The 27,733-nt window shown below is 39.8% G+C and overlaps 1 protein-coding gene across 1 annotated transcript; it reads left to right on the top strand.

Moving 5' to 3' along the window:
* Window positions 1–53: 53 nt before the first annotated feature.
* Window positions 54–27,305, top strand: LOC306903188 (2-hydroxyacyl-CoA lyase 2-like; the record flags this gene model as incomplete). Its single annotated transcript, XM_079472179.1, has 15 exons — window positions 54–77; window positions 20,102–20,303; window positions 20,390–20,517; window positions 22,405–22,543; window positions 22,709–22,820; window positions 22,932–23,031; window positions 23,249–23,346; window positions 24,290–24,426; window positions 24,547–24,681; window positions 25,476–25,590; window positions 25,715–25,884; window positions 25,981–26,051; window positions 26,197–26,268; window positions 26,567–26,672; window positions 27,127–27,305. 15 exons carry the CDS (start codon window positions 54–56, stop codon window positions 27,303–27,305), a joined length of 1,788 nt encoding a protein of 595 aa, XP_079328305.1.
* Between the last annotated feature and the right edge of the window lie 428 nt (window positions 27,306–27,733).

Genomic DNA, 27,733 nt, shown 5'->3' on the forward strand with positions numbered 1-27,733 from the left:
GCCAAACTGGAGTTTGGATCTATAAGATCTGCAAGCATATAGTCGGATCTATCATGAGAGAAGCCAAGACATTCCCGGTAAACCTGAGTCTGTACCTCAGCCATTCACGCTCTCTCGTGTCAGCCGGTTAAACATTTAGTTTCTAACATAGATGGTGATAGACAGACAAAAGTTAGGGAGAAGAGGGAAATCTCTATTCACAGCAGCACTTGGCATTTGGTTTTCTAATGTTAGGGTATATGTCCAATGTCACGTGACTAAACCGGTAAACTGGTTTCGCTGCATCTAGCTTTCCTGTATCTCAGTGGTAAGAGGAAGATATTGTGTAAACATCGCAAGGTTGTGGGTTGGATCCCAGGGGATGGCAGACAGGTGTGCACGCGCAGCTCACTGCATCACAAGCCTTGCTGTCTTTGATCTCATGCGCCTATTTGACACTTAAGCATTCTTGTTGTATTGCCAAAAATGCAAGTTTTTACTGCAACATTGCATGTAAACACGTTCGTGCAGAACACCTGTTTTGGCAGATATCCATAAATCAGGACAGGGAAACACCACTCCCACAATCCGACAATGTGTCTATTATTCTATTCTCTTGAGGCGTATTCTCCTCCCCTCGCAGTGACAAAGATTGTTGCATTATACACCAGGGAATGTTATTCTAACTGTCAACGTCTGTGACACCCAGACAGAAAGTAAGAGTCCCCGGCATGGAGGAGAGAACGTGGCGGAGGTCCTGCGGGCTCACGGGGTCAAATTCGTCTTTACGTTGGTGGGAGGACACATCTCGCCCATCCTGGTGGCCTGTGAGAAACTGGGCATCCGCATCGTAGACACGCGGCACGAGGCCACGGCTGTGTTTGCAGCCGATACCGTGGCAAGACTTTCCGGTAAGAACAAATCTAAGAAAGCAAGAGGGTCCTTCGTGTTGCATGAGGATGTTAGATGGTGATAATCTAGTGTTTTGCCCCTGTAGGCACAGTGGGTGTGGCTGCAGTCACGGCCGGACCTGGACTGACCAACACTGTCACTGTGGTGAAGAACGCTCAGATGGCCGAATCTCCTCTGCTTCTCATCGGTGGTGCAGCTGCTACTCTACTGCAGGTCAGAAAGTTACTTCAAGGTTCACTTTACATACTCTCTGCTCAGCCTGGCGTGCTGGAACACCTCTGCCTTATCTGTTCCTCATATCGCTATTGGTGTGAGATTATATCAGGTAACTGTCCGTCACAGAGGTAACCCCCTGACCGCAACAGTGAGGCTCTGAAAGTAGAAATCATTTTATGAATTTAATTCTAAAACTTGAATATAACATTTCATGCGCAAGTTGTGAGTTTAATATTGAGTCTGTCAACAACTGTGTGTATAAGAATGCTTAACATGCTTTCTCTGCACTCATGAGATTGTGGTAGTGATGAAATTACAGGGTTTTATCTCCATGTATCTCTGACACAGTAAACTGGATGTGTATTCATCACCTCACCTCAAGGCTTATCTTAACTCTCCTGGTTCCTCCCGCCCAGTACAAGTGTACACACAGAGAGCAAATAAGTCAGCAATTACTTTTATATTATTATTGAACCGCTCTACCCGGGATCTTACGAAGCATGTTGAAGAGAAGAAACGCACTAGAAAGAAAATAACAAAGCAAATGATCTCATTTCAGTATGAACAGAAGAACAGGTGTACAGGGATGAAGCTTAAGGAACGGAGCTAAAGAAGAAACTTCAATGTTTGCTTCATTTTTTCTTAAGAATAAAATGACATGCTTTGTTTCTACTTGCCCGGTCAAGAGCTTACAGTATACTTATCTATCAAACCTTTCAGTGTAACAAGCACATCGCATTCTCATGTATATATATATTAACACGAAGTGTTGAGTGACATTAATGATCAATTATTGTGGAGGGATTCTTTCGCTCATAATTTAATATAGAGGAGTCTCTGACACCATTGTTTGCGCATAATATTTCCTTCTGGAAGACGTATGATGCCAAACAATAAGCTATTAAAAGTAAACTGCTAGCTAGCATTATGATGTTGTGAACACTTATTCTTGTATTATAAAGTCGTTACTTTATATTTGTCGGAATACTTGTGACATTCAATGTTTCGACTTGCTCTGAACAAGAATGTCATTATATCATCATCATTATATTCAAATGAAATTCCGCACTGCTAAAATAATTTATATTTTTGACGAAAAAGGGTTTAAGCATAAAATAAATAAGTCTATTTATCACAAAAATCTATTTATCACATATAAAAAGAGAATAGTTACTTTCACACTAAATGCTAATGATTTGTAAAAAAAAAAAATTCGGCCAATGGTCAATAATCTTTTTTACATATTTAAAGCACAATAAAATGTAAATGCTCCCCTAATTATTTTATATATTTTAATAAGTAAAATTCTGAATTTGTACATATTGTGTTACGCTGAATGACAATGTAACAGTATTTCAACCAAATTGTGACTTTATTGTCCAAGAAACTTTACGTTGTAAGTAAAAAGACATTTTACTTGCATTTAATGTGCTTTCTATGGACACAAAATCACTTTATCAATTTATGTCGACCCATGTATAAAACATCTGTGAAGCTATTCTAACTTCTGATGATCTTTATGGCAAGAACATAAAACTCCTTTTTTTAAATAAAATTAGGATGTGGATATAAATATGTGAGTATTGTCCTCCTAAGAATGTGTTGTCAATCTGATCCCATAAATTCTCATTGGTGCTGAAAAGTTGCAGACATAGTATATCTTACTGTAAAATACATTTGATATGAACATTCTGTTGAGTCGTGTGTGTAACGTAGAAGAGATCCTAGCTTAAGACATTAATTGTTTATGTTAATACAGCGAACAGTAATATTTTAAGTGTGTGTCATATGTGATGGTTTTGTGATCTGTTATAAATATGAAAATCTAAATTTGTACAAGAATAACCCACCACTCTTCCTCTTGACATTCGATTTTTGTGTTTTTTAGGGTAGAGGAGCCCTGAAGGATATTGACCAGATGTCTCTCTTTAAACCCCTCTGTAAGTTCTGTGCTTCAGTGAGAACAGTGAGAGAAATCGTTCCTACTGTGAGAAAAGCATTGGCCGTGGCACAGTCTGGCACACCAGGTAATGCTGCGAATGACCATTATTTCATTTAATCATTTATCATTTTTGTGAGTGATTGAAACATGTCACTTTTAAGTTAAGATATAGTGAATCACACTTTTTAGAGAGTACATGACCTGACTCTGTGTGCATAAGTACAGTTTGATGTGTATAACAATTTCACAGGCCCAGTGTTTATCGAGCTTCCCATAGACACGCTGTACCCTTTCCATGTGGTGGAAAAAGAGTTTGCCCCTAAAAACACTCCCAAAGGTCTTATGGGCAAAATCACTGCATGGTCAAACATTTCTCACTTTTTATTTCCTCCAATTTTCTTACGCTTTATTTCATTATTAAAGGAAAGGCAATCACTTTTACGTTGAAAGTGTTTTTGTTTGTTATCCGCCAGGTATCTTAAAAATCACTTATCTAACTTATTTGCTGGAGCTTGGGAAAACCGTGATCCCTCCCCACTTCCCGTTCACATCCCGCAGGCCACAGAGGATGAGGTGAGACCTGTCAATCATTTAATGGCCATTTGAGATGTATTATTAATTGCTTTTATGGTTGCGTCACATTAGATCTCATTTGATTCTCATCATCTTTAACATGAACCATAACAGGGCAGAATGAAATGATCTAGAAAGCTGTGACTTTTACGAGACGGCAGATTAGATCTTATTTACATGACTCGGTATTCAAGTTGTTTCATTCATTTCCAGATTCAAAGATGTGTGGAACTGGTGAGCCGAGCCAAGAAACCCGTCATACTGTTGGGCAGCCAAGCAACCTTGCCGCCTACACCTGCAGATGATGTCAGGTCATTTAGCCATTCTGTCTTTACCCAGTTTGTGTCATACTCGTTCATGGAGTAGTTCATCAATCCCCTTCTGGATATTAAACCTATTGTCTTTGTGGTGCCAGTCTAGATATTTAAAGACACCCCTCCTTCATTAAACAGTAAACATTAAACATTTAATATTGACATATACTGGTTGACACCTTTACATTTTTTTAAATCATATCGTGAAAAAACCCGTTCTGCTACTTTAGACCTGCTTACTATTTATTTTTCTTTGCAATAAAGGGCATTAGAAGTATAAAATAACACTCAAAAAAAAATTTCTCAAAAAATTATATTCTCATGTGGTTCAAAACTTCTGGTTCATTTTTATGTGGAAAAGAAAATATGTTGAGAAATCATTTTGGGGCCAAGTCAATGGGGCGGTGTTGTTTGGCTACCAACAAATATCTTATACAAATATTTATTTTTCTTACAAAAAAAGAGTTTAAATCTTGGTGTGAACTATCCCTTTAGGTCCGTAGTTCTCAAACGTTTTCCTTGTTGTACAGTGCATTTTCGACCCTCCCCAAAATAAAGTCGCATAATCCTAAACTAGAATTTTAAGAAACCAAAAACATATTCAGTTATACAATGCTGAAACATAAATAATTTTGGTTATTTTTCTAGTGTTTGATTGCGTGAAAAGTATGATACAAATTCCGTGTCCCCCTGGATCAATCTTGGGGCCCCCAGTTCGAGAACCACTGCTTTAGGTCCAAAGGGTTTTTATGCTCCATATGCAACCAACACAGTTACTGTATGTATTGAATAAATTGATCATATAGAATAATGCTTTAGTTGTGTAAGCATGAGCCAAAAACGGCAACAATTATTGATTTATAGCACCCGGACATGTAACTCATGGTTGAAGTTTGAACTCTCTTTTTGGATGTGTGTCTTACAGAAAGGCCCTAGAGTCTTTAGGCATTCCTTGCTTCCTGGGTGGGATGTCTCGGGGCATGCTGGGAAAGAACAGTCTACTGCACATCAGACAGAACAGGAGAGATGCCTTGAAAGATGCTGATCTTGTGCTGCTGGCAGGTGAGTAACAGCGCCATCTTGTGTCTTTTTATTTTCTATGGTTTTATACTGTTCGGAATGCTTAGAAAACTAAGCTATTCTTTTTCTAGATGTCAATACATGATTTGTTTTGGTTTGTAGGCACAGTGTGTGACTTCAGATTGGGTTATGGAAGGGTGCTGAACCGACGGAGTAAAATCATTGCAGTTAACAGAGACAGAAGTCAGCTATTGAAGAACTCGGACATGTTCTGGAAACCAACAGTGGCCATTCAAGGTGAAGAAGTGCAGTTTAATTTCTTTCCTGAATACATAATGTATAATACATTAATGAAAATAAAATTCTCTGTACTATAGTATTAACTATAGTATCTAACTAGTTTTAATTCATTAACTGTAATAGGCCTATACTTAATTGAACACCCTATACCGGAGTATCTTGACATTTTACTACAGTTTACTATAGTAAATATTATAGTATACTCTACTACAGTATTTTATCATTTGGGCACATCATTTACATTACACACTTACAATCTTGTGATCAATGTTTTGTAAAGAGACTGTACTTTATTGTGTATATTATATGTATATAAAATGTGTGGTCTTAAAGCACATGGGACATCTTTTGGGACCTTTTGAAGTTTAAAAAGCTCTGCACTAAATAAACTAGAATCAAAATCCATCTGTAGTGGACATGAAATGGTAAATGCGTCACATGATTTGGGAGGGGTCGTGAGATATGTAGGAAGTGGTTATCGGGCACCTGCTCACCTGTTGTGGGTCAGGAGGGGGTGAATGGGGAGTAAGTGTACTCTTTGTTGACCAGCAATTTATTTTTGCAACATGTTTGTGGAGTAATAATTGGAGTATTGGAAAGCTTTCTGTTTTTTGTATGTATGATGTCCTTTTTGATGCGTCACAAATACAGCACTCCCAGTTTAGCCGCTCAGCGGATTACAGCTACATCCTATTTGTATAACTTAAGTTATAACCTGTGTATACATACAGTACATATACACTACTAAAAAAGGGGTTCTACACTGACAATTTGTTTTCCAAATGTTTCAGGCGATGCTGGCTCTTTCCTCCTGCGTCTCTCTAAAGCCCTCAAGGGACACAGATGCCCAGAGGAATGGCCTCAAAGTCTGAAAGAAGGAGATTACGTCAAAGAGAAAACTAACAGGTGAACTTTCCCCACCTTTTCTATTCTTGCTTGCATGTCAGCTTTGTCTCAGGAGACTGAATGTGTAAACCTATGACCTATAACTCCCTTCAGTTTCATCTCGCTGCCTATTTGTTTATCTCAGAGCCAAAGCAGATGAGAAGACAGAGATGCATCTGAATCCTCTGAATGTTCTGCACCGGGTGGATGAGCTTTTGAATGAGGACAGCATCATAGTGGCCGCCGGGGGAGATTTTGTCGGCAGTGCTGCTTATATCATGAGGCCGCGGGGCCCGCTGCGCTGGCTAGACCCAGGTTAGCAGGACTATCGATATTTTTTGACCTGTTTGTGAACATCTAAAGCACCGTTTTGAAGGAATTGATGATTCTGTTTTCTGCTATTCACTCCAGGAGCTTTTGGGACTCTGGGTGTTGGAGGAGGTTTTGCTCTGGGGGCCAAGCTCTGTCGACCTGACTCTGAGGTAAGACTGTAAAGAAGTTAAATTGTATTGAATGCTTTGATATTGATCTCTGTTTGACCAGAGGACCTAGCTGACCTGACTGTAGTGACATTTGCCCCAGTTATTGAAACAGCTTTTCCCACGTGGTGCGATGTGTGTGTTACAGGTTTGGATCATTTACGGTGATGGTTCCCTTGGATACAGTGTAGCTGAATTTGATACCTTTACACGCCACAAGGTGGGGAAAACACGGCCAAACCTCACATATAAATCCCTTTTATGTACTGGGGACAAAGTAGTTTACATATCTATTTAAAAGACAGGACAGGGCGTAATAGGGTTTTGGATTACATTTGATTTATTTACAAATGAATTAAAAAATCATAACATTTTTAACCCTTTCCATATGCGATCAACAGCAGATGAAGCATGTTATGTGATTGTCCCCATAGACTTATATTGTAAGTGCATAATGCATAAATGCAGTATATAAGCCAGAACGATTGTAAATGAGCTGTTTTTTCACGTCATGTCAGACACCAGTGATCGCTCTGGTCGGAAATGATGCCTGCTGGAGTCAGATCTCCAGAGAACAAGTGCCTTTGCTCGGGAGCAATGTAGCCTGTGGTCTCGCCTTCACAGGTGAGATGGTTTACTCTAATAATATTTTCAAAATGTTGTCATAAATGTAGGATTTAGCACGAGTTTGAAGTTTACAGTACACCTCCCGAGTCTTCAAAAAAATTTGTGGATCAAGATGTTTTTCAGAAAAAGGATATTGTTGCATGTATGTTCTTTGACCTGTGATGTCATATTACTAACCAGGGAAATTATTTACTTGAATGTTGTTGTACCGTACAGTTCAACTACGTGTAAAATCGCTTTAAAAGAGAAGTCTGGGTCACAGTTATTTACCATTTTTGTTATTTAGTAATTTATTGTTGAGTCTTCCGTAGCACCTGTGACATTATAGGATTGCATAGTGTCCAGCAGTTGTACACTCAAGGAATACAGCAGCACTGACATTTGACTTTCTTCTATACATGTATTTGGATACAAAAGTATGAATTCGTTTTTTTTTCTTGTTTTCTGCTTGCAGATTATCACATCGTAGCTGATGGCTATGGGGGCAAGGGTTACCTGGTTGGGCGACAGGATGAGTCACAACTTGATGACATCATTAAAAAGGCACAGAAGGAAAGTAGAGAGCGAAAAGCCATTCTGTTAAACGTTCTGATTGGGAAAACCAACTTCAGGGAGGGCTCTATCTCCGTCTAAACAGCGACACTGTGCACGATCCTGCCTAGAAACCCAAAGTTCTCTTTTATGTTTTACATTTCAATTTTATGTTTTAATTTTAAAGCCTAATTAATTTATATGCGGTGCACATTTCAGTACATTTACAGACTGACTTGTTAAAACAAAAAGAAGTTAAGTTATTGGAATGGAAGCAGAGTATCAAATGTGTGCAACAACATACCAGATTGCAGCGGTGTTGTAACTAGGACAGTTTTTAAAGTTAAATTGGGTGAAACTCAGAAAAAGGACATGTTGTGCTCATCTTTCTCTCCACCAGAAATAAGACAATATTTTGCTCAAAGAGAGCTGATGTTTAATACATTTTTACATTGTGACATTATTTTATAAGTAAGCACATACATTTACCCAATGTCTCAGTGTTGTATTGGGGAAATAAGGCTTATTTTTTTCTTGTAATACTTAATTTGACAAGTACCATGTTGTAGAATTTGTTGTACTGGCTTTAATTTATGCTTATTTTATTTATATTACGTACTGTATTACAGTATGAGAATCACCATTTAGAATAATGAGAATTATTGAAACCTCCTATACAGGACCCATAACAATGAATTTTTTTGATTAATGTACTTAAAGTAGGTCACAATGTCACAATCGCAAAAATTATTTATTTAAGAAAAATATAAGTTGTATACGGTGGCCTGGACATGTTTTTTTTCTTGAAGTTCACCCATTTCCTTAAGGAGCAGCAGTGCCTTAGTGTGTCGCTTTGGAAGATCAGAAATGTTGTGGTCCTTTCAATATTTATTTCATGTTTTCCAAGCACATTAATATATGACAATGAAGGACTGATCTGTGTGTTAGTGTGGCTGCTTGTGTGATATATGCAATAGTGTTGAATCTTTTTCATTCAACGGTGTGCCTGAAACTGAAGACCATGACTTTGCAGTTACAGTTATTGTGCATGCTTACTGTATGACGGAATCAGTGGATCATCAAATTGAAGTTTAGAAACATGTTAGTTTTAATCTAAGTATTACCGTCAAATATATTTATAAGAACCTCTGGAAATAAGTAGTCTGTATTTTTTCAATCTGAGACCTTTCTATATCACAGTTCTTTTCCTCAGGTTTGTGATTCACAGAATCATTTAGGTATTGTTATATAATTCATCAAGATGTTTTGATTGCAATAAAATCACGAAAGACTCATAAACATCATTGAGAACAGCATCTTATTTCACGCCTTCTGATATTCAGAAGCTTCTGGGGCTTGTGAGTGGGCTCCCAGTGGAGAAGATGATTCTGGTAAAGGTTGCTGGACAACCTGGTCTCCTTGGTCCGGCCTCAAGCTGAGTCTCTGGAGCATTTGAAGAAGCCGCTTTAGGACCAAAGGCCTTAACCAGGATCGCTTTAAAGCTGATTTAGGTCATAACCACCAAATGTGGATTTATAATCCCGCTTACTTTCTCCTTCCTCCATAGCATTACACTACTGCAAAGGTATTTTCATCTTCAAATAATGTCAAATTAAAAGATAAGATGGCCAAAACTGTGACTTGAGCACTAAAGGGCAAACCACTAAATGTTTCCATATGTTAACACTAGTATTGACAAGAACCAACGAAGCCCAAAAAATCAGAGACAAGTGTGTGAACGTTTCTTAGTTTTAATTAATAAGCACTCCATCTTCTTCACACTTGATCTTCATTTTCATCCTCCGCAGCACCTTCTGTAAAGCACACAAACAAAACACTTTAGCAGAGAGTTAATGCACACATAATACACCAACATAAGCTGAACTTCTGAGCTTTGTTTTGAGCATTGCTAAATGGACTGTAACGTCACTCGCATTGTTTTTTCAGCATAAAGACTTTTTTTAAAGCCACTACACCCAGTCTGACTGCTTTGAAAAGGCTTCGTACGCTCGATATCTGAAAGGTGCTGATGAGCCGCTTCCCGCAGATCAGCGATCACATCAGGAAAGCTCCTCTCAAGTTCCTGCAGCTTGTCCACAGACAAGGAAAAAAGTGTGCAGGAACTTAAGGCACGAAGTTGAGCAGGCTGCTGTCCTCCCAAGAGCAAACTGATCTCTGCAAAGACATAACAGAGAAATCCAAATAGAAAAAACATTCAATATATAAGCAAGAAACTTAACTACAAGCCAAATACGTCATAACACTTTTATAGAGTACGGCATTTCTCCATCAAATGATGAAAACAAGTAGATCTACAGTAAGTCAACATAAAAAGTAGACTGGCGGTACAGTATATACTGTATGTATATTTTCTTTTAAATATACCAATGGCACACTTAAAGGTTTTTCGGTCGTTTTCCAAGTTGTCCGAATTATGTCTGAATTCTTTCACACATTCTACCAGCTTCCTGTCAAAAGTAGGAAGTTCTTGGTAAAAATGATATGATGTGTGTCTCTGTAAAGTTCAAACTGAATTAAAGCAAGTTTCTCATACACCACCTCCAAAGTACTCTCCAGACAAGAGCTCCTGCTGGAAAGACTTGATCTCCTCGTGTACCCGTCCACGCTCGATGAAGAACATCCTGTCAGCAGGACCGTTCCGTTGGATGATGATGTCGCCTGTCTGGAAGATTTCGCACTCCAGCTTCATCAGAACGGCCTCGATCAGCGTGACATCGCCACTAGCAAACAGCCATCCCTTCATCAAGTTTGGGCACATGACTTTCATAACATCCTACAGTACGAAACATGAATGTCTTTTAGCTTTGAGCTCATGAATATGCTAATTTGCTCCTACACATGAACAAAATAAACGTTTAGAAGGTATACACATTTACACTCTTTTGATCGGTCAGTGACAACATTTGACAAAATGGTATAACTGCACACATCAGTTCATATTTTAAAAAATCTAACTTTCTCAATTTGACAAACCTTTTTTAGCGATTCTTGCAGGAGGCCAAGACAGCTCCTTTTCTGTTGCCATCTGTAGCCGGCAATGGCACGCTTGCGCAATGCCTTGGGCAGATGTTCGAAGTTTTTCAGCTACAGATGTAACATATCAAATATGCCATTATATTATCTGACGTACCTTCAGTTCATTTAATAAAAATGAGCAAATGTTACAAAAGAGCACCTCTTTTACGTTCGCATTGCTAGCTGCAAATGTTGCTATCTGCCATGCAACAAGTGCAATAAACATCGATCGTCCAATCACAATACTTATGATGGCGGCCCATTGTTCTTCGATACCTACAAATCAGAGAACCACATCCATGCAAACGCCATTATTGCATCTTTTTACATCCTTTTTGAGTGCTGCTTGCTTTTACTAGGTTGTGGTAAGTTTTATTGTTAAGGATTTGGTCAAAGCCCTGAGTTCGCCTAAATGCAAGCATCGCTGAATTTAAGTATTTCGAATGCATGTTGGAAGTGTGACGTACGTGTCGGAGGGTCAGAAGCTCCACATAGTGTCCCGGTCATTTGGCAGAATGCACGAAAGAAAGAAGATGAGTACTTCTCTCCAATTGAGGCATTCTACGTAATGTGTCAAAAAAAGAATAAAACAGGCATTCAATTCACGTGACTTCTCACCATATTAAAATCCATGTACCACGTACCAGGAGGTGTTCTTGTGTGACCCAGCTATCAGGTGGAAATTCACCCAGCGCGGAGAGGAAAAACTGGATGCAGGCGTTCCAGTGCATAATAAGAAACAGCACCACTGCAACAAACAAGGTTCTTCTCACTGCTACAAGCTGGATGTGTAAATCCTACAAGCACGTACGAAAACACCATGCAACCATTACAATCACTCTCCATACAACAACAAAAATGTCTACTTTTGTATGCAAGAAACTGGCTATTCCTTACTTCTTCAAGTTCCAAGAAAAACCTGGTGAGTTTCGGGACACGGAGCAGACGTATCATGCTCAGAATCCTCACAAACATGAGGATCCTCATGATCTTTGAGGCCATCAGCGAGCTCGTGTTAACGTGATAGTTTTCCTGAAACAAATCAAATATGGTTTTATAGTAAGACGTCGAATAGTTGATATCATCAATGTGACTGATATTAATAAGGCCGAATAAGCAAACTCACCAAAATTATGATGAAGACATCCGCCGGAAACGCAGCCAGCAGGTCTGGAACAAACCACGAGCTTAGATAGTCTTTCTTTATCAGCTGAGGATCAAGAACGAGCACCTAGACGGAACAAAAAAGTGCGGACTGAAAATCTGTTTTGAATATAAAAACATAGACAGGTGCAGCTAAGTAAGATAATCATATTTAAGTTGTTGTCATCAGTTAAACTGGACTATTTCTAAAAATGTGTGATTGGCATTATTAAGGCGTTCATCAGTAATCTGGCTAATGCAAAGGTTTAGTTTTCATTTCGTTTCTTGTTTTTCACCCAGAACGCTGTTACGGCTGGTTTCCTACCTGACCATGTTCCTTGAAGAATCCCATTCGAAAGTTTATCAAGATGTCAAAACAGAACACTATGTCTGAGATGACATTTAAAGATAACCAAATCTTGTGTGAGCTTTTGTGGATATCCTCAGAAAAGGCCATGTCCAAAGGGATGGCAAACAAGTTGAAAGATGTAAGGATGATCATGAACAGCAGGTATACATTTCTGCGGAAAAAAAAGGGCTTTGAAACACAAAATCTATTGTATGTTGCTTGGTTAGCTAATTCACTCAAAGTCCCACCGCATTCAATAATGTGACGTTGTGTCACTCATCTTTTAGCACTGAAATAGCATCTGTAAAAGGTTTTTTCCTGTGATTATGATTTATTCATGCCTTAAAAAGGCTGAAATGTAACATTTGTACTGTATACATAGATGCTTCATTTGACTTGTGAGCAGCGTGTGCTGGTGTTGCAGAAGCAGAGCTGAAACATCAGTGATGGTTATATACTGTATGTAGTATATGCACCATCCACATCTATGCCTCACATGAAGTTGTAAACAGAGGCAGTTTCAAACAGCATTTTTTAAACCGTCTTTGGTAAATATATGGAGAAAATACTCTACAATGGATTCAAGTATTGAAATTGCACACGGTTTATCTTAAAGCGTATATAAAAACACGATTATCGATTAATCGATTGTTCAAAAGAGGGAGTTTAACTCAAATTAAATTCCTTTATGATTTTGTTTTCACATTTTCCTTCATATGCAAAGATATTTCTAGTAACAGAAAGTCCAGGGCCCTTTTCCAGTGGAAGGAATGAATGCCTTTCATGATTTAACCTCCTCAAATAAGCATTAATACAAATGATTTGTACCCCGACCCCCAAAAACACAAGATTTTGGTTAAATGTGGTGGTGCATTATTAATAAAATGAGATTTTTCCGGTTACCTGGCCCGACTCCGCGGATGTATTATACAAGTCTCTTTGTCAGACGGTTCTTTGCATTTCAATGGCATCCTTCCTGTAAACAAGTTTCTGCGAAAGGTGAAAGACGATCTCTTCTGATGCTGGTCGTGAAGCGAAGTGTACAGTTGACCGTTGCTTCCGTTGTTTTTTAAATTGCATCGAGTGAATTTGAATGATGCAGATCATCGTCATATTCATGCCGCTCCACCAGCAGCGGCTCGCCCATAGAGGGCGCTGGGGTGCCGACCTCCCTTACAGTTTTTTATTTGTATTTAAAAAAAAAAATCTTTTAATAATCTCTCATTTTGAAAAATAATCTGTGTTAATTACATGATATTAATGGTTTTACTCTAGAATGTGTTTAGAACTCTCCAGAATGATATTTGGATGTTGGTGTAGTAGTAGTAGCCAATAGGCTGTCTTCCCTGGGCTCCAGTTCGCTCAGCCCTACAGTGCTGGAATTTAAGCCAATGGTTCCCCGGTTGCTACGCAAAAAAGTTTATATTTCGCCAATCATCGTCGTGTAATTTTAAGGTTTAGGGGCTCTGAAAATATCGCCTGTAGTACCAAGATTAGTGATGGGCGCTACCACATTTTTTTGATGCGATACGATACCGATATTTTTTCTTTAAATTTAAGCGATACTGATACCGATACCGATACTGCTATCATTTTTAAAGTGTATGAGAATTTTTCATTTTTATAATAGAATATAATTACAATTAAAGACAAATTACGACTTGTACTGGCCATTAATAACATATTTATTATAAAAGGTTAATTTAACAAAAAATTTAAATGTTTAAACCACATTCTTCCAAAAATTATGATGAAATAACGTAAATCCTAAAAACATTAACTGTGCATTTTTTCACTGTCATTTTAAACAGGCCATTTTTCTTGAACTGTGTAACGGTCACCAGCTGGAGTGCCCTTGAAAACCACCAGAGGGCACTCCACATCAAACTTATCATTCACTCACAGACTACATTTCCCATAACGCACTACCCGGACTCATCAGCACTGATTTCACACACACCTGCATATCATTCACATTCACTCTATATATACCATGTGCACTTATTCACTCACTGCGAAGTCTTGTTAGCCTGTCTGCATTTCTGAGCGTTACCTGTGTCTATTCCCTGTCTTCTGGATTTGTGCCTTGTTCCCTGATTACCCTTTTGCCTCTGGTCCCTGCTTGTTTTGGTTTGTCTCTTTGTTTGGTTTGTTGCTTTGTTTGAACTGCCTGCCTGTGTATGACCCCTGCCCGTTATTTGGATTACGCCTTCGGATTACCCCCTAATAAAGCTGCAAGTGGATCTCACCTCTAAGTCTCGGAGCAGTTTCATGACAAACTGTTACACTTACTGTACAGAACTATTACTGAACTGTACTGAAGTTTCCTATCGCAAACTTTCATTTGTGTGCGCGCACAAACACACTTATTTTTATTTGCCTATTTGTACCAAGTGACAAGGGATTACACGTAATAGGTTAACTAATGACCAGCTCTTTGTACCTGGATACTTTTTGCCTCCCTGGAAAGTCTCCTGTAACGTCTTTTGTCGGACAGATGAAGACTGGGCAGAGGAAGACTGGGCACGGGCAGCTTGGTTTCGTTCAACCTCTTTATAAGTTTCAGGGTGTGTCGTTTGTAAATGTTTAAAAAGGTTGCTAGTATTATTGCTGTGTGCCACTTTTTTATCACATATATTGCATCGTGCAATATTGTAGAAAAATAGCACCACACCACGCTACTTTTCCTCTCTGCCATCGTGCCGCTCTGTTTAAAATGAATGCGTCGTCCACGTGACCACACAACTCGCGCTGCACCATCAAAATACACCCGCAGTGCATGCGGGTATGACATCAATTACGTATGGGTAAAGTCCACTACGTCATCGCGCTACAGACTGCACGCACGCACGCACAGCCGGCTGGAAAGTTTTAACATTATAAACACCGTCACCGATTGACATAAACACTGCACAGCTTTGATAACATTTAGTCATGCCTTAATTAAGATATTGATACTTTATATGAAATATCGATACCTAAACAGTAGCTTTCGAGTATCGATATATCGATACTATAGCATCGATGTGCACATCCCTAACCAAGATTAGAGCAGTGCACCACTTTTTACCTTTTACCTCAGAGCGGAGTGCGAGTGCAGTATGGCGGCGCCGGCGACGTTGAATATCAATAATGTAGTCGTGGGAGTTAATCTTGCCCCAAATTCAGTAAAATCTCTACACCTGTATCCATTCGAAAGAAGAACATTAGCGGAAAAACTAATTGTAAAAGAACTCGGACCAGACAAGCCAGAAGTGAATATAACGCAAAAGGCGCGAGAAAAGGAGAAAACCTACAAGAGAACCTTTTCCCGAGGTTGGTTCGATCGAAAGGTTTGGCTTACTAGCTGTGGTTACGCCAATGCAATCTTTTGCTTCCCTTGCTTACTGTTTAAAACAAGTGCTTGTGATAGCTCGTGGACACAGACAGGGGTGACAGACCTGAAACATATGTCAGAACGCATTAAGAAACATGAACGGGCAAGAGTGCATATGGACAACTCTGTGAAGCTAGCCATGCTAGGCCGAATTAGTATAGCCACACAGCTAGATGAGGGACACCGCATTGCCATAAGAAGGCACAACGAGGAGGTGGACAGGAATCGGCATATTTTGTCAAAGATCATTGATGCCGTGAAATGTTGTGGTGCCTTTGAACTTGCTTTGCGTGGTCACGATGAGAGTGACGCATCAGAAAACCCTGGCATTTTCCTGGGTCTAATTGATCTTATGGCCTCAATCGACTGTGAGTTGGAGGTGCACCTGGAGAACGCCACTGTTTTTAAAGGCACTTCGAAGACCGTGCAAAATGAACTGTTAGACTGCGTGTTGTCAGTTCTCAGAGACCGCATTCTGGAAGAGGTGAAACAGTCGGACTATATTGCCATTCAGGCAGACGAGACAACCGACATCTGCACTCATTGTCAGCTTGTGCTTGTGCTACGGTACATAGATGGCCACAACAACATTCAACAACGTTTTTTTGAGTTTATCGCGCTTCCAAATGCGACTGCTGATACGATTGCCACTGCATTATTGGAAAGGCTGAGCACCATCCTTCCTGCGGGACAAGAGAGAAAATTAATTGCCCAGGCCTATGATGGTGCCGCAGTGATGAGGGGTGCTACAGGTGGAGTGCAGCGTATAGTGCAAGACGTCTACGGGAGTGCATACTACGTTCACTGTTATGCGCATCAGTTGAACCTCATTATGCAGCAGGCAACATCCCAAAGATCGGGCAGTTTTTTTCAGACATTGGGGGGTTTTCTACATTTTTTTCCAAGTCATTCAAACGAACGGCAGTGCTGGATGAAGTGGTGGCACACAGACTTCCAGGTGCTTCAACAACGCGATGGAACTTCCACAGTCGTGCTGTTAACACAGTTTACGAGCACAAAGATGAACTGGTTAAGTGCTTCCAAACCATTCGAGACAGAGGAGACTTTGATGCCATATCGAAGAGAGAGGCCGGGGGTTGTATGAGAATGTTGGAAGATGAGGTTTTCTGTTTCATCCTGGCGTTATTCCACAAAATCATGCCACATGTAGACATGCTGTTTAACCATCTGCAGAAGAGGAACATAGACTCTGTCTTCATCGCAGGGATCACCCAGAGGTTCACTCACAGCATACAGGTGATCAGGTAGGCTATGATTTTGCATATTGGCTAAAAACATGCTTATGCAGCCTAAACAATAAAAACATAAATCCACATGGCTTAGCACAACAGAACCTATCATAAATATTACAATTTCGCCACCATGTTAGACTAGTGAATTTATTTGTGATGAATCTAGATAACATTGACTAGGCCCAACACAACAATAGCACATATTTTAATACAGTTTTATTAAAATTATGTTTATATCTCTAGCAAGTTGGTTTCTGATACAGTAATTTCAGGGTGGACAGTGACTTGTGAAACTTATTTTGGATCAGGGACTCCGTTCCTTCTCTAGTTGAGGATGAGGAGTATAGGGGACCCGTACAGGAACCACCCCCGAAGAGAAGGAGGGCAATGGGAGAAGAAACGCAACAGCATCTGGCAATAGAGGTAAGCAGTAATAGAAATTCTGTTTCTGTATTCTATAGCCTATATGTATTTGTGTTTGTTTGCACATTTTTGTATTCTGAATTGTCAAATCTATCTACTTTTTTTTCACATTTGTGATTTTATTAATTAGTGCTATATGGTGTGTATGTGTGAGTGAGCGAGAGAGAGAGTGATAGAGACCGCCAATAAAGCGAGTGAGTGAGTGAGCGATAGAGACCGCCAATAGAGCGAGTGAGCGAGTGAGTGAGAGCTAGTGTCTGTATTGTAATTAATAAAACTTACTTGCTCATAACAAAATTGTAACTGCTATGAATATGCTGATTTTATTGTATTGTTGAACTGAGAAATGTGAAAACTTAATGTTTTCTGTGCTTACTCTTCTACAATTATGTATAATTTCATAGGTGTGTGATACCATTATGAGCCATGCCAAGGAGAGGTTTTCTTTCACCAATCATCTCATCAGTGCCACTCTGTTGCAAGGAGACTTGTTCCCACAACACAGCAGAAAGTTCCCAGATTCAGCACTAGGAACCACGGTGGAAGCCTATCCCATGTTGGACAAAGCCAGACTTAAAACAGAACTGTCCCTTATCTATGAAAATGAGGACTTCCAGGGTTGCAGTGGTGCACTGGCTCTCTTTCAGGTTGTAATGGAAAATAACCTTCAAGACACATTCACTGAAACTGTAAGTCTTCTCAAGATCCTCATCACCACACCAATGACAACAGCAGAATCAGAGAGGTGCTTCTCTACTTTAAAGAGGATCAAAACGTTCCTTAGGAACACTATGGCACAAGATCGCCTCAACGCTCTGGCTATACTCTCTATAGAGAAGAAACTCACACGGGACATTCCAGATTTCAACACAAGGGTCATTGAGAGATTTGCCACTCAGAAAGATAGACGAGCAAAGTTCCTGTACAAATAAGAGTTCTCCATCCCCTTCACTCACTCACCCCCCCCGCATTCACTCAATCTACCTCTCTCTCTCTCTCACACACACACACACCCCCCCCCCGCATTCACTCAATCTACCTCTCTCTCTCACACACACACACACACACACCCCCCGCATTCACTCAATCTACCTCTCTCTCTCTCACACACACACACACACACCCCCCCCGCATTCACTCCATCTACCTCTCTCTCTCTCACACACACACACACACACCCCCCCCCCGCATTCACTCAATCTACCTCTCTCTCTCACACACACACACACACACACACACACACACCCCCCGCATTCACTCCATCTACCTCTCTCTCTCTCACACACACACACACACACCCCCCCCCGCATTCACTCAATCTACCTCTCTCTCTCTCACACACACACACACACACACCCCCCCCGCATTCACTCAATCTACCTCTCTCTCTCTCACACACACACACACCCCCCCGCATTCACTCCATCTACCTCTCTCTCTCTCACACACACACACACACACCCCCCCCGCATTCACTCAATCTACCTCTCTCTCTCTCACACACACACACACCCCCCCCGCATTCACTCCATCTACCTCTCTCTCTCTCACACACACACACACACACACCCCCCGCATTCACTCCATCTACCTCTCTCTCTCACACACACACACACACACCCTCCCGCATTCACTCCATCTACCTCTCTCTCTCACACACACACACACACCCTCCCGCATTAACTCCATCTACCTCTCTCTCTCTCACACACACACACACACACCCCCCGCATTCACTCCATCTACCTCTCTCTCTCACACACACACACACACCCTCCCGCATTCACTCCATCTACCTCTCTCTCTCACACACACACACACACACACCCCCCGCATTCACTCCATCTACCTCTCTCTCTCACACACACACACACACACACACCCCCCCCGCATTCACTCCATCTACCTCTCTCTCTCTCTCACACACACACACACACACACACACACACACACACACACACACACTCATCCTCCATCTATCTCTCCAACTCACTCACTTTGAAAGACACACACACACGCTGTCATTCTCTTACTCACTCAGTCTCTCACTCACCACACCACATTTCACACACATTTGCCATTAAAATATTGATCTTAATAGTAATGTAACTATGCTTGCTCTGTTTTTTTTTTGTTCACTTTTTCCTATCTGGACACTGAGCGATGTAACTTGTTCATTATCATTACCTGTGAGACTTGATTTCTACATGGCAGTTCAATTAATATTGTCTTTTTAGACCATTGGTATTGACTGGTTTGAGTTCTTTTATTGGTATAGGCAAGGGACATGGACTAAAATGCACCAGAATGCAGGAAATCACATCTATGAAATTAAAAAATTTCTGGGGGAGGATCCCCCCAGATGCCCACACACACACACAAACAGCCCCACCTAAAATATTTTTCACCAGCCGCCACTGGTGACAGGTGTGCACGCGCAGCTCACTGCATCACAAGCCTTGCTGTCTTTGATCTCATGCGCCTATTTGACACTTAAGCATTCTTGTTGTATTGCCAACACTGCAAGTTTTTACTGCAACATTGCATGTAAACACGTTCGTGCAGAACACCTGTTTTGGCAGATATCCATAAATCAGGACAGGGAAACACCACTCCCACAATCCGACAATGTGTCTATTATTCTATTCTCTTGAGGCGTATTCTCCTCCCCTCGCAGTGACAAAGATTGTTGCATTATACACCAGGGAATGTTATTCTAACTGTCAACGTCTGTGACACCCAGACAGAAAGTAAGAGTCCCCGGCATGGAGGAGAGAGCGTGGCGGAGGTCCTGCGGGCTCACGGGGTCAAATTCGTCTTTACGTTGGTGGGAGGACACATCTCGCCCATCCTGGTGGCCTGTGAGAAACTGGGCATCCGCATCGTAGACACGCGGCACGAGGCCACGGCTGTGTTTGCAGCCGATGCCGTGGCAAGACTTTCCGGTAAGAACAAATCTAAGAAAGCAAGAGGGTCCTTCGTGTTGCATGAGGATGTTAGATGGTGATAATCTAGTGTTTTGCCCCTGTAGGCACAGTGGGTGTGGCTGCAGTCACGGCCGGACCTGGACTGACCAACACTGTCACTGTGGTGAAGAACGCTCAGATGGCCGAATCTCCTCTGCTTCTTATCGGTGGTGCAGCTGCTACTCTACTGCAGGTCAGAAAGTTACTTCAAGGTGCACTTTACATACTCTCTGCTCAGCCTGGCGTGCTGGAACACCTCTGCCTTATCTGTTCCTCATATCGCTATTGGTGTGAGATTATATCAGGTAACTGTCCGTCACAGAGGTAGCCCCCTGACCGCAACAGTGAGGCTCTGAAAGTAGAAATCATTTTATGAATTTAATTCTAAAACTTGAATATAACATTTCATGCGCAAGTTGTGAGTTTAATATTGAGTCTGTCAACAACTGTGTGTATAAGAATGCTTAACATGCTTTCTCTGCACTCATGAGATTGTGGTAGTGATGAAATTACAGGGTTTTATCTCCATGTATCTCTGACACAGTAAACTGGATGTGTATTCATCACCTCACCTCAAGGCTTATCTTAACTCTCCTGGTTCCTCCCGCCCAGTACAAGTGTACACACAGAGAGCAAATAAGTCAGCAATTACTTTTATATTATTATTGAACCGCTCTACCCGGGATCTTACGAAGCATGTTGAAGAGAAGAAACGCACTAGAAAGAAAATAACAAAGCAAATGATCTCATTTCAGTATGAACAGAAGAACAGGTGTACAGGGATGAAGCTTCAGGAACGGAGCTAAAGAAGAAACTTCAATGTTTGCTTCATTTTTTCTTAAGAATAAAATGACATGCTTTGTTTCTACTTGCCCGGTCAAGAGCTTACAGTATACTTATCTATCAAACCTTTCAGTGTAACAAGCACATCGCATTCTCATGTATATATTAACACGATGTGTTGAGTGACATTAATGATCAATTATTGTGGAGGGATTCTTTCGCTCATAATTTAATATAGAGGAGTCTCTGACACCATTGTTTGCGCATAATATTTCCTTCTAGAAGACGTATGATGCCAAACAATAAGCTATTAAAAGTAAACTGCTAGCTAGCATTATGATGTTGTGAACACTTATTCTTGTATTATAAAGTCGTTACTTTATATTTGTCGGAATACTTGTGACATTCAATGTTTCGACTTGCTCTGAACAAGAATGTCATTATATCATCATCATTATATTCAAATGAAATTCCGCACTGCTAAAATAATTTTTATTTTTGACGAAAAAGGGTTTAAGCATAAAATAAATAAGTCTATTTATCACAAAAATCTATTTATCACATATAAAAAGAGAATAGTTACTTTCACACTAAATGCTAATGATTTGTAAAAAAAAAAATTCGGCCAATGGTCAATAATCTTTTTTACATATTTAAAGCACAATAAAATGTAAATGCTCCCCTAATTATTTTATATATTTTAATAAGTAAAATTCTGAATTTGTACATATTGTGTTACGCTGAATGACAATGTAACAGTATTTCAACCAAATTGTGACTTTATTGTCCAAGAAACTTTACGTTGTAAGTAAAAAGACATTTTACTTATATTTAATGTGCTTTCTATGGACACAAAATCACTTTATCAATTTATTTAGACCCATGTATAAAACATCTGTGAAGCTATTCTAACTTCTGATGATCTTTATGGCAAGAACATAAAACTCCTTTTTTTAAATAAAATTAGGATGTGGATATAAATATGTGAGTATTGTCCTCCTAAGAATGTGTTGTCAATCTGATCCCATAAATTCTCATTGGTGCTGAAAAGTTGCAGACATAGTATATCTTACTGTAAAATACATTTGATATGAACATTCTGTTGAGTCGTGTGTGTAACGTAGAAGAGATCCTAGCTTAAGACATTAATTGTTTATGTTAATACAGCGAACAGTAATATTTTAAGTGTGTGTCATATGTGATGGTTTTGTGATCTGTTATAAATATGAAAATCTACAATTTGTACAAGAATAACCCACCACTCTTCCTCTTGACATTCGATTTTTGTGTTTTTTAGGGTAGAGGAGCCCTGAAGGATATTGACCAGATGTCTCTCTTTAAACCCCTCTGTAAGTTCTGTGCTTCAGTGAGAACAGTGAGAGAAATCGTTCCTACTGTGAGAAAAGCATTGGCCGTGGCACAGTCTGGCACACCAGGTAATGCTGCGAATGACCATTTTTTCATTTAATCATTTATCATTTTTGTGAGTGATTGAAACATGTCACTTTTAAGTTAAGATATAGTGAATCACACTTTTTAGAGAGTACATGACCTGACTCTGTGTGCATAAGTACAGTTTGATGTGTATAACAATTTCACAGGCCCAGTGTTTATCGAGCTTCCCATAGACACGCTGTACCCTTTCCATGTGGTGGAAAAAGAGTTTGCCCCTAAAAACACTCCCAAAGGTCTTATGGGCAAAATCACTGCATGGTCAAACATTTCTCACTTTTAATTTCCTCCAATTTTCTTACGCTTTATTTCATTATTAAAGGAAAGGCAATCACTTTTACGTTGAAAGTGTTTTTGTTTGTTATCCGCCAGGTATCTTAAAAATCACTTATCTAACTTATTTGCTGGAGCTTGGGAAAACCGTGATCCCTCCCCACTTCCCGTTCACATCCCGCAGGCCACAGAGGATGAGGTGAGACCTGTCAATCATTTAATGGCCATTTGAGATGTATTATTAATTGCTTTTATGGTTGCGTCACATTAGATCTCATTTGATTCTCATCATCTTTAACATGAACCATAACAGGGCAGAATGAAACGATCTAGAAAGCTGTGACTTTTACTTCAGACATGGCAGATTAGATCTTATTTACATGACTCGGTATTCAAGTTGTTTCATTCATTTCCAGATTCAAAGATGTGTGGAACTGGTGAGCCGAGCCAAGAAACCCGTCATACTGTTGGGCAGCCAAGCAACCTTGCCGCCTACACCTGCAGATGATGTCAGGTCATTTAGCCATTCTGTCTTTACCCAGTTTGTGTCATACTCGTTCATGGAGTAGTTCATCAATCCCCTTCTGGATATTAAACCTATTGTCTTTGTGGTGCCAGTCTAGATATTTAAAGACACCCCTCCTTCATTAAACAGTAAACATTAAACATTTAATATTGACATATACTGGTTGACACCTTTACATTTTTTTAAATCATATCGTGAAAAAACCCGTTCTGCTACTTTAGACCTGCTTACTATTTATTTTTCTTTGCAATAAAGGGCATTAGAAGTATAAAATAACACTCAAAAAAAAATTTCTCAAAAAATTATAATCTCATGTGGTTCAAAACTTCTTGTTCATTTTTATGTGGAAAAGAAAATATGTTGAGAAATCATTTTGGGGCCAAGTCAATGGGGCGGTGTTGTTTGGCTACCAACAAATATCTTCTTTTGTATTCTGCAGAACAAATATTTATTTTTCTTACAAAAAAAGAGTTTAAATCTTGGTGTGAACTATCCCTTTAGGTCCGTAGTTCTCGAACGTTTTCCTTGTTGTACAGTGCATTTTCGACCCTCCCCAAAATAAAGTCGCATAATCCTAAACTAGAATTTTAAGAAACCAAAAACATATTCAGTTATACAATGCTGAAACATAAATAATTTTGGTTATTTTTCTAGTGTTTGATTGCGTGAAAAGTATGATACAAATTCCGTGTCCCCCTGGATCAATCTTGGGGCCCCCAGTTCGAGAACCACTGCTTTAGGTCCAAAGGGTTTTTATGCTCCATATGCAACCAACACAGTTACTGTATGTATTGAATAAATTGATCATATAGAATAATGCTTTAGTTGTGTAAGCATGAGCCAAAAACGGCAACAATTATTGATTTATAGCACCCGGACATGTAACTCATGGTTGAAGTTTGAACTCTCTTTTTGGATGTGTGTCTTACAGAAAGGCCCTAGAGTCTTTAGGCATTCCTTGCTTCCTGGGTGGGATGTCTCGGGGCATGCTGGGAAAGAACAGTCTACTGCACATCAGACAGAACAGGAGAGATGCCTTGAAAGATGCTGATCTTGTGCTGCTGGCAGGTGAGTAACAGCGCCATCTAGTGTCTTTTTATTTTCTATGGTTTTATACTGTTCGGAATGCTTAGAAAACTAAGCTATTCTTTTTCTAGATGTCAATACATGATTTGTTTTGGTTTGTAGGCACAGTGTGTGACTTCAGATTGGGTTATGGAAGGGTGCTGAACCGACGGAGTAAAATCATTGCAGTTAACAGAGACAGAAGTCAGCTATTGAAGAACTCGGACATGTTCTGGAAACCAACAGTGGCCATTCAAGGTGAAGAAGTGCAGTTTAATTTCTTTCCTGAATACATAATGTATAATACATTAATGAAAATAAAATTCTCTGTACTATAGTATTAACTATAGTATCTAACTAGTTTTAATTCATTAACTGTAATAGGCCTATACTTAATTGAACACCCTATACCGGAGTATCTTGACATTTTACTACAGTTTACTATAGTAAATATTATAGTATACTCTACTACAGTATTTTATCATTTGGGCACATCATTTACATTACACACTTACAATCTTGTGATCAATGTTTTGTAAAGAGACTGTACTTTATTGTGTATATTATATGTATATAAAATGTGTGGTCTTAAAGCACATGGGACATCTTTTGGGACCTTTTGAAGTTTAAAAAGCTCTGCACTAAATAAACTAGAATCAAAATCCATCTGTAGTGGACATGAAATGGTAAATGCGTCACATGATTTGGGAGGGGTCGTGAGATATGTAGGAAGTGGTTATCGGGCACCTGCTCACCTGTTGTGGGTCAGGAGGGGGTGAATGGGGAGTAAGTGTACTCTTTGTTGACCAGCAATTTATTTTTGCAACATGTTTGTGGAGTAATAATTGGAGTATTGGAAAGCTTTCTGTTTTTTGTATGTATGATGTCCTTTTTGATGCGTCACAAATACAGCACTCCCAGTTTAGCCGCTCAGCGGATTACAGCTACATCATATTTGTATAATTTAAGTTATAACCTGTGTATACATACAGTACATATACACTACTAAAAAAGGGGTTCTACACTGACAATTTGTTTTCCAAATGTTTCAGGCGATGCTGGCTCTTTCCTCCTGCGTCTCTCTAAAGCCCTCAAGGGACACAGATGCCCAGAGGAATGGCCTCAAAGTCTGAAAGAAGGAGATTACGTCAAAGAGAAAACTAACAGGTGAACTTTCCCCACCTTTTCTATTCTTGCTTGCATGTCAGCTTTGTCTCAGGAGACTGAATGTGTAAACCTATGACCTATAACTCCCTTTAGTTTCATCTCGCTGCCTATTTGTTTATCTCAGAGCCAAAGCAGATGAGAAGACAGAGATGCATCTGAATCCTCTGAATGTTCTGCACCGGGTGGATGAGCTTTTGAATGAGGACAGCATCATAGTGGCCGCCGGGGGAGATTTTGTCGGCAGTGCTGCTTATATCATGAGGCCGCGGGGCCCGCTGCGCTGGCTAGACCCAGGTTAGCAGGACTATCGATATTTTTTGACCTGTTTGTGAACATCTAAAGCACCGTTTTGAAGGAATTGATGATTCTGTTTTCTGCTATTCACTCCAGGAGCTTTTGGGACTCTGGGTGTTGGAGGAGGTTTTGCTCTCGGGGCCAAGCTCTGTCGACCTGACTCTGAGGTAAGACTGTAAAGAAGTTAAATTGTATTGAATGCTTTGATATTGATCTCTGTTTGACCAGAGGACCTAGCTGACCTGACTGTAGTGACATTTGCCCCAGTTATTGAAACAGCTTTTCCCACGTGGTGCGATGTGTGTGTTACAGGTTTGGATCATTTACGGTGATGGTTCCCTTGGATACAGTGTAGCTGAATTTGATACCTTTACACGCCACAAGGTGGGGAAAACACGGCCAAACCTCACATATAAATCCCTTTTATGTACTGGGGACAAAGTAGTTTACATATCTATTTAAAAGACAGGACAGGGCGTAATAGGGTTTTGGATTACATTTGATTTATTTACAAATGAATTAAAAAATCATAACATTTTTAACCCTTTCCATATGCGATCAACAGCAGATGAAGCATGTTATGTGATTGTCCCCATAGACTTATATTGTAAGTGCATAATGCATAAATGCAGTATATAAGCCAGAACGATTGTAAATGAGCTGTTTTTTCACGTCATGTCAGACACCAGTGATCGCTCTGGTCGGAAATGATGCCTGCTGGAGTCAGATCTCCAGAGAACAAGTGCCTTTGCTCGGGAGCAATGTAGCCTGTGGTCTCGCCTTCACAGGTGAGATGGTTTACTCTAATAATATTTTCAAAATGTTGTCATAAATGTAGGATTTAGCACGAGTTTGAAGTTTACAGTACACCTCCCGAGTCTTCAAAAAAATTTGTGGATCAAGATGTTTTTCAGAAAAAGGATATTGTTGCATGTATGTTCTTTGACCTGTGATGTCATATTACTAACCAGGGAAATTATTTACTTGAATGTTGTTGTACCGTACAGTTCAACTACGTGTAAAATCGCTTTAAAAGAGAAGTCTGGGTCACAGTTATTTACCATTTTTGTTATTTAGTAATTTATTGTTGAGTCTTCCGTAGCACCTGTGACATTATAGGATTGCATAGTGTCCAGCAGTTGTACACTCAAGGAATACAGCAGCACTGACATTTGACTTTCTTCTATACTGTATTTGGATACAAAAGTATGAATTCGTTTTTTTCTTGTTTTCTGCTTGCAGATTATCACATCGTAGCTGATGGCTATGGGGGCAAGGGTTACCTGGTTGGGCGACAGGATGAGTCACAACTTGATGACATCATTAAAAAGGCACAGAAGGAAAGAAGAGAGCGAAAAGCCATTCTGTTAAACGTTCTGATTGGGAAAACCAACTTCAGGGAGGGCTCTATCTCCGTCTAAACAGCGACACTGTGCACGATCCTGCCTAGAAACCCAAAGTTCTCTTTTATGTTTTACATTTCAATTTTATGTTTTAATTTTAAAGCCTAATTAATTTATATGCGGTGCACATTTCAGTACATTTACAGACTGACTTGTTAAAACAAAAAGAAGTTAAGTTATTGGAATGGAAGCAGAGTATCAAATGTGTGCAACAACATACCAGATTGCAGCGGTGTTGTAACTAGGACAGTTTTTAAAGTTAAATTGGGTGAAACTCAGAAAAAGGACATGTTGTGGTCATCTTTCTCTCCACCAGAAATAAGACAATATTTCGCTCAAAGAGAGCTGATGTTTAATACATTTTTACATTGTGACATTATTTTATAAGTAAGCACATACATTTACCCAATGTCTCAGTGTTGTATTGGGGAAATAAGGCTTATTTT

This window comes from Barbatula barbatula (genome assembly GCF_947034865.1).
Source record: "Barbatula barbatula genome assembly, chromosome: 2".
In the NCBI taxonomy this organism is placed as follows: Eukaryota; Metazoa; Chordata; class Actinopteri; order Cypriniformes; family Nemacheilidae; genus Barbatula; species Barbatula barbatula.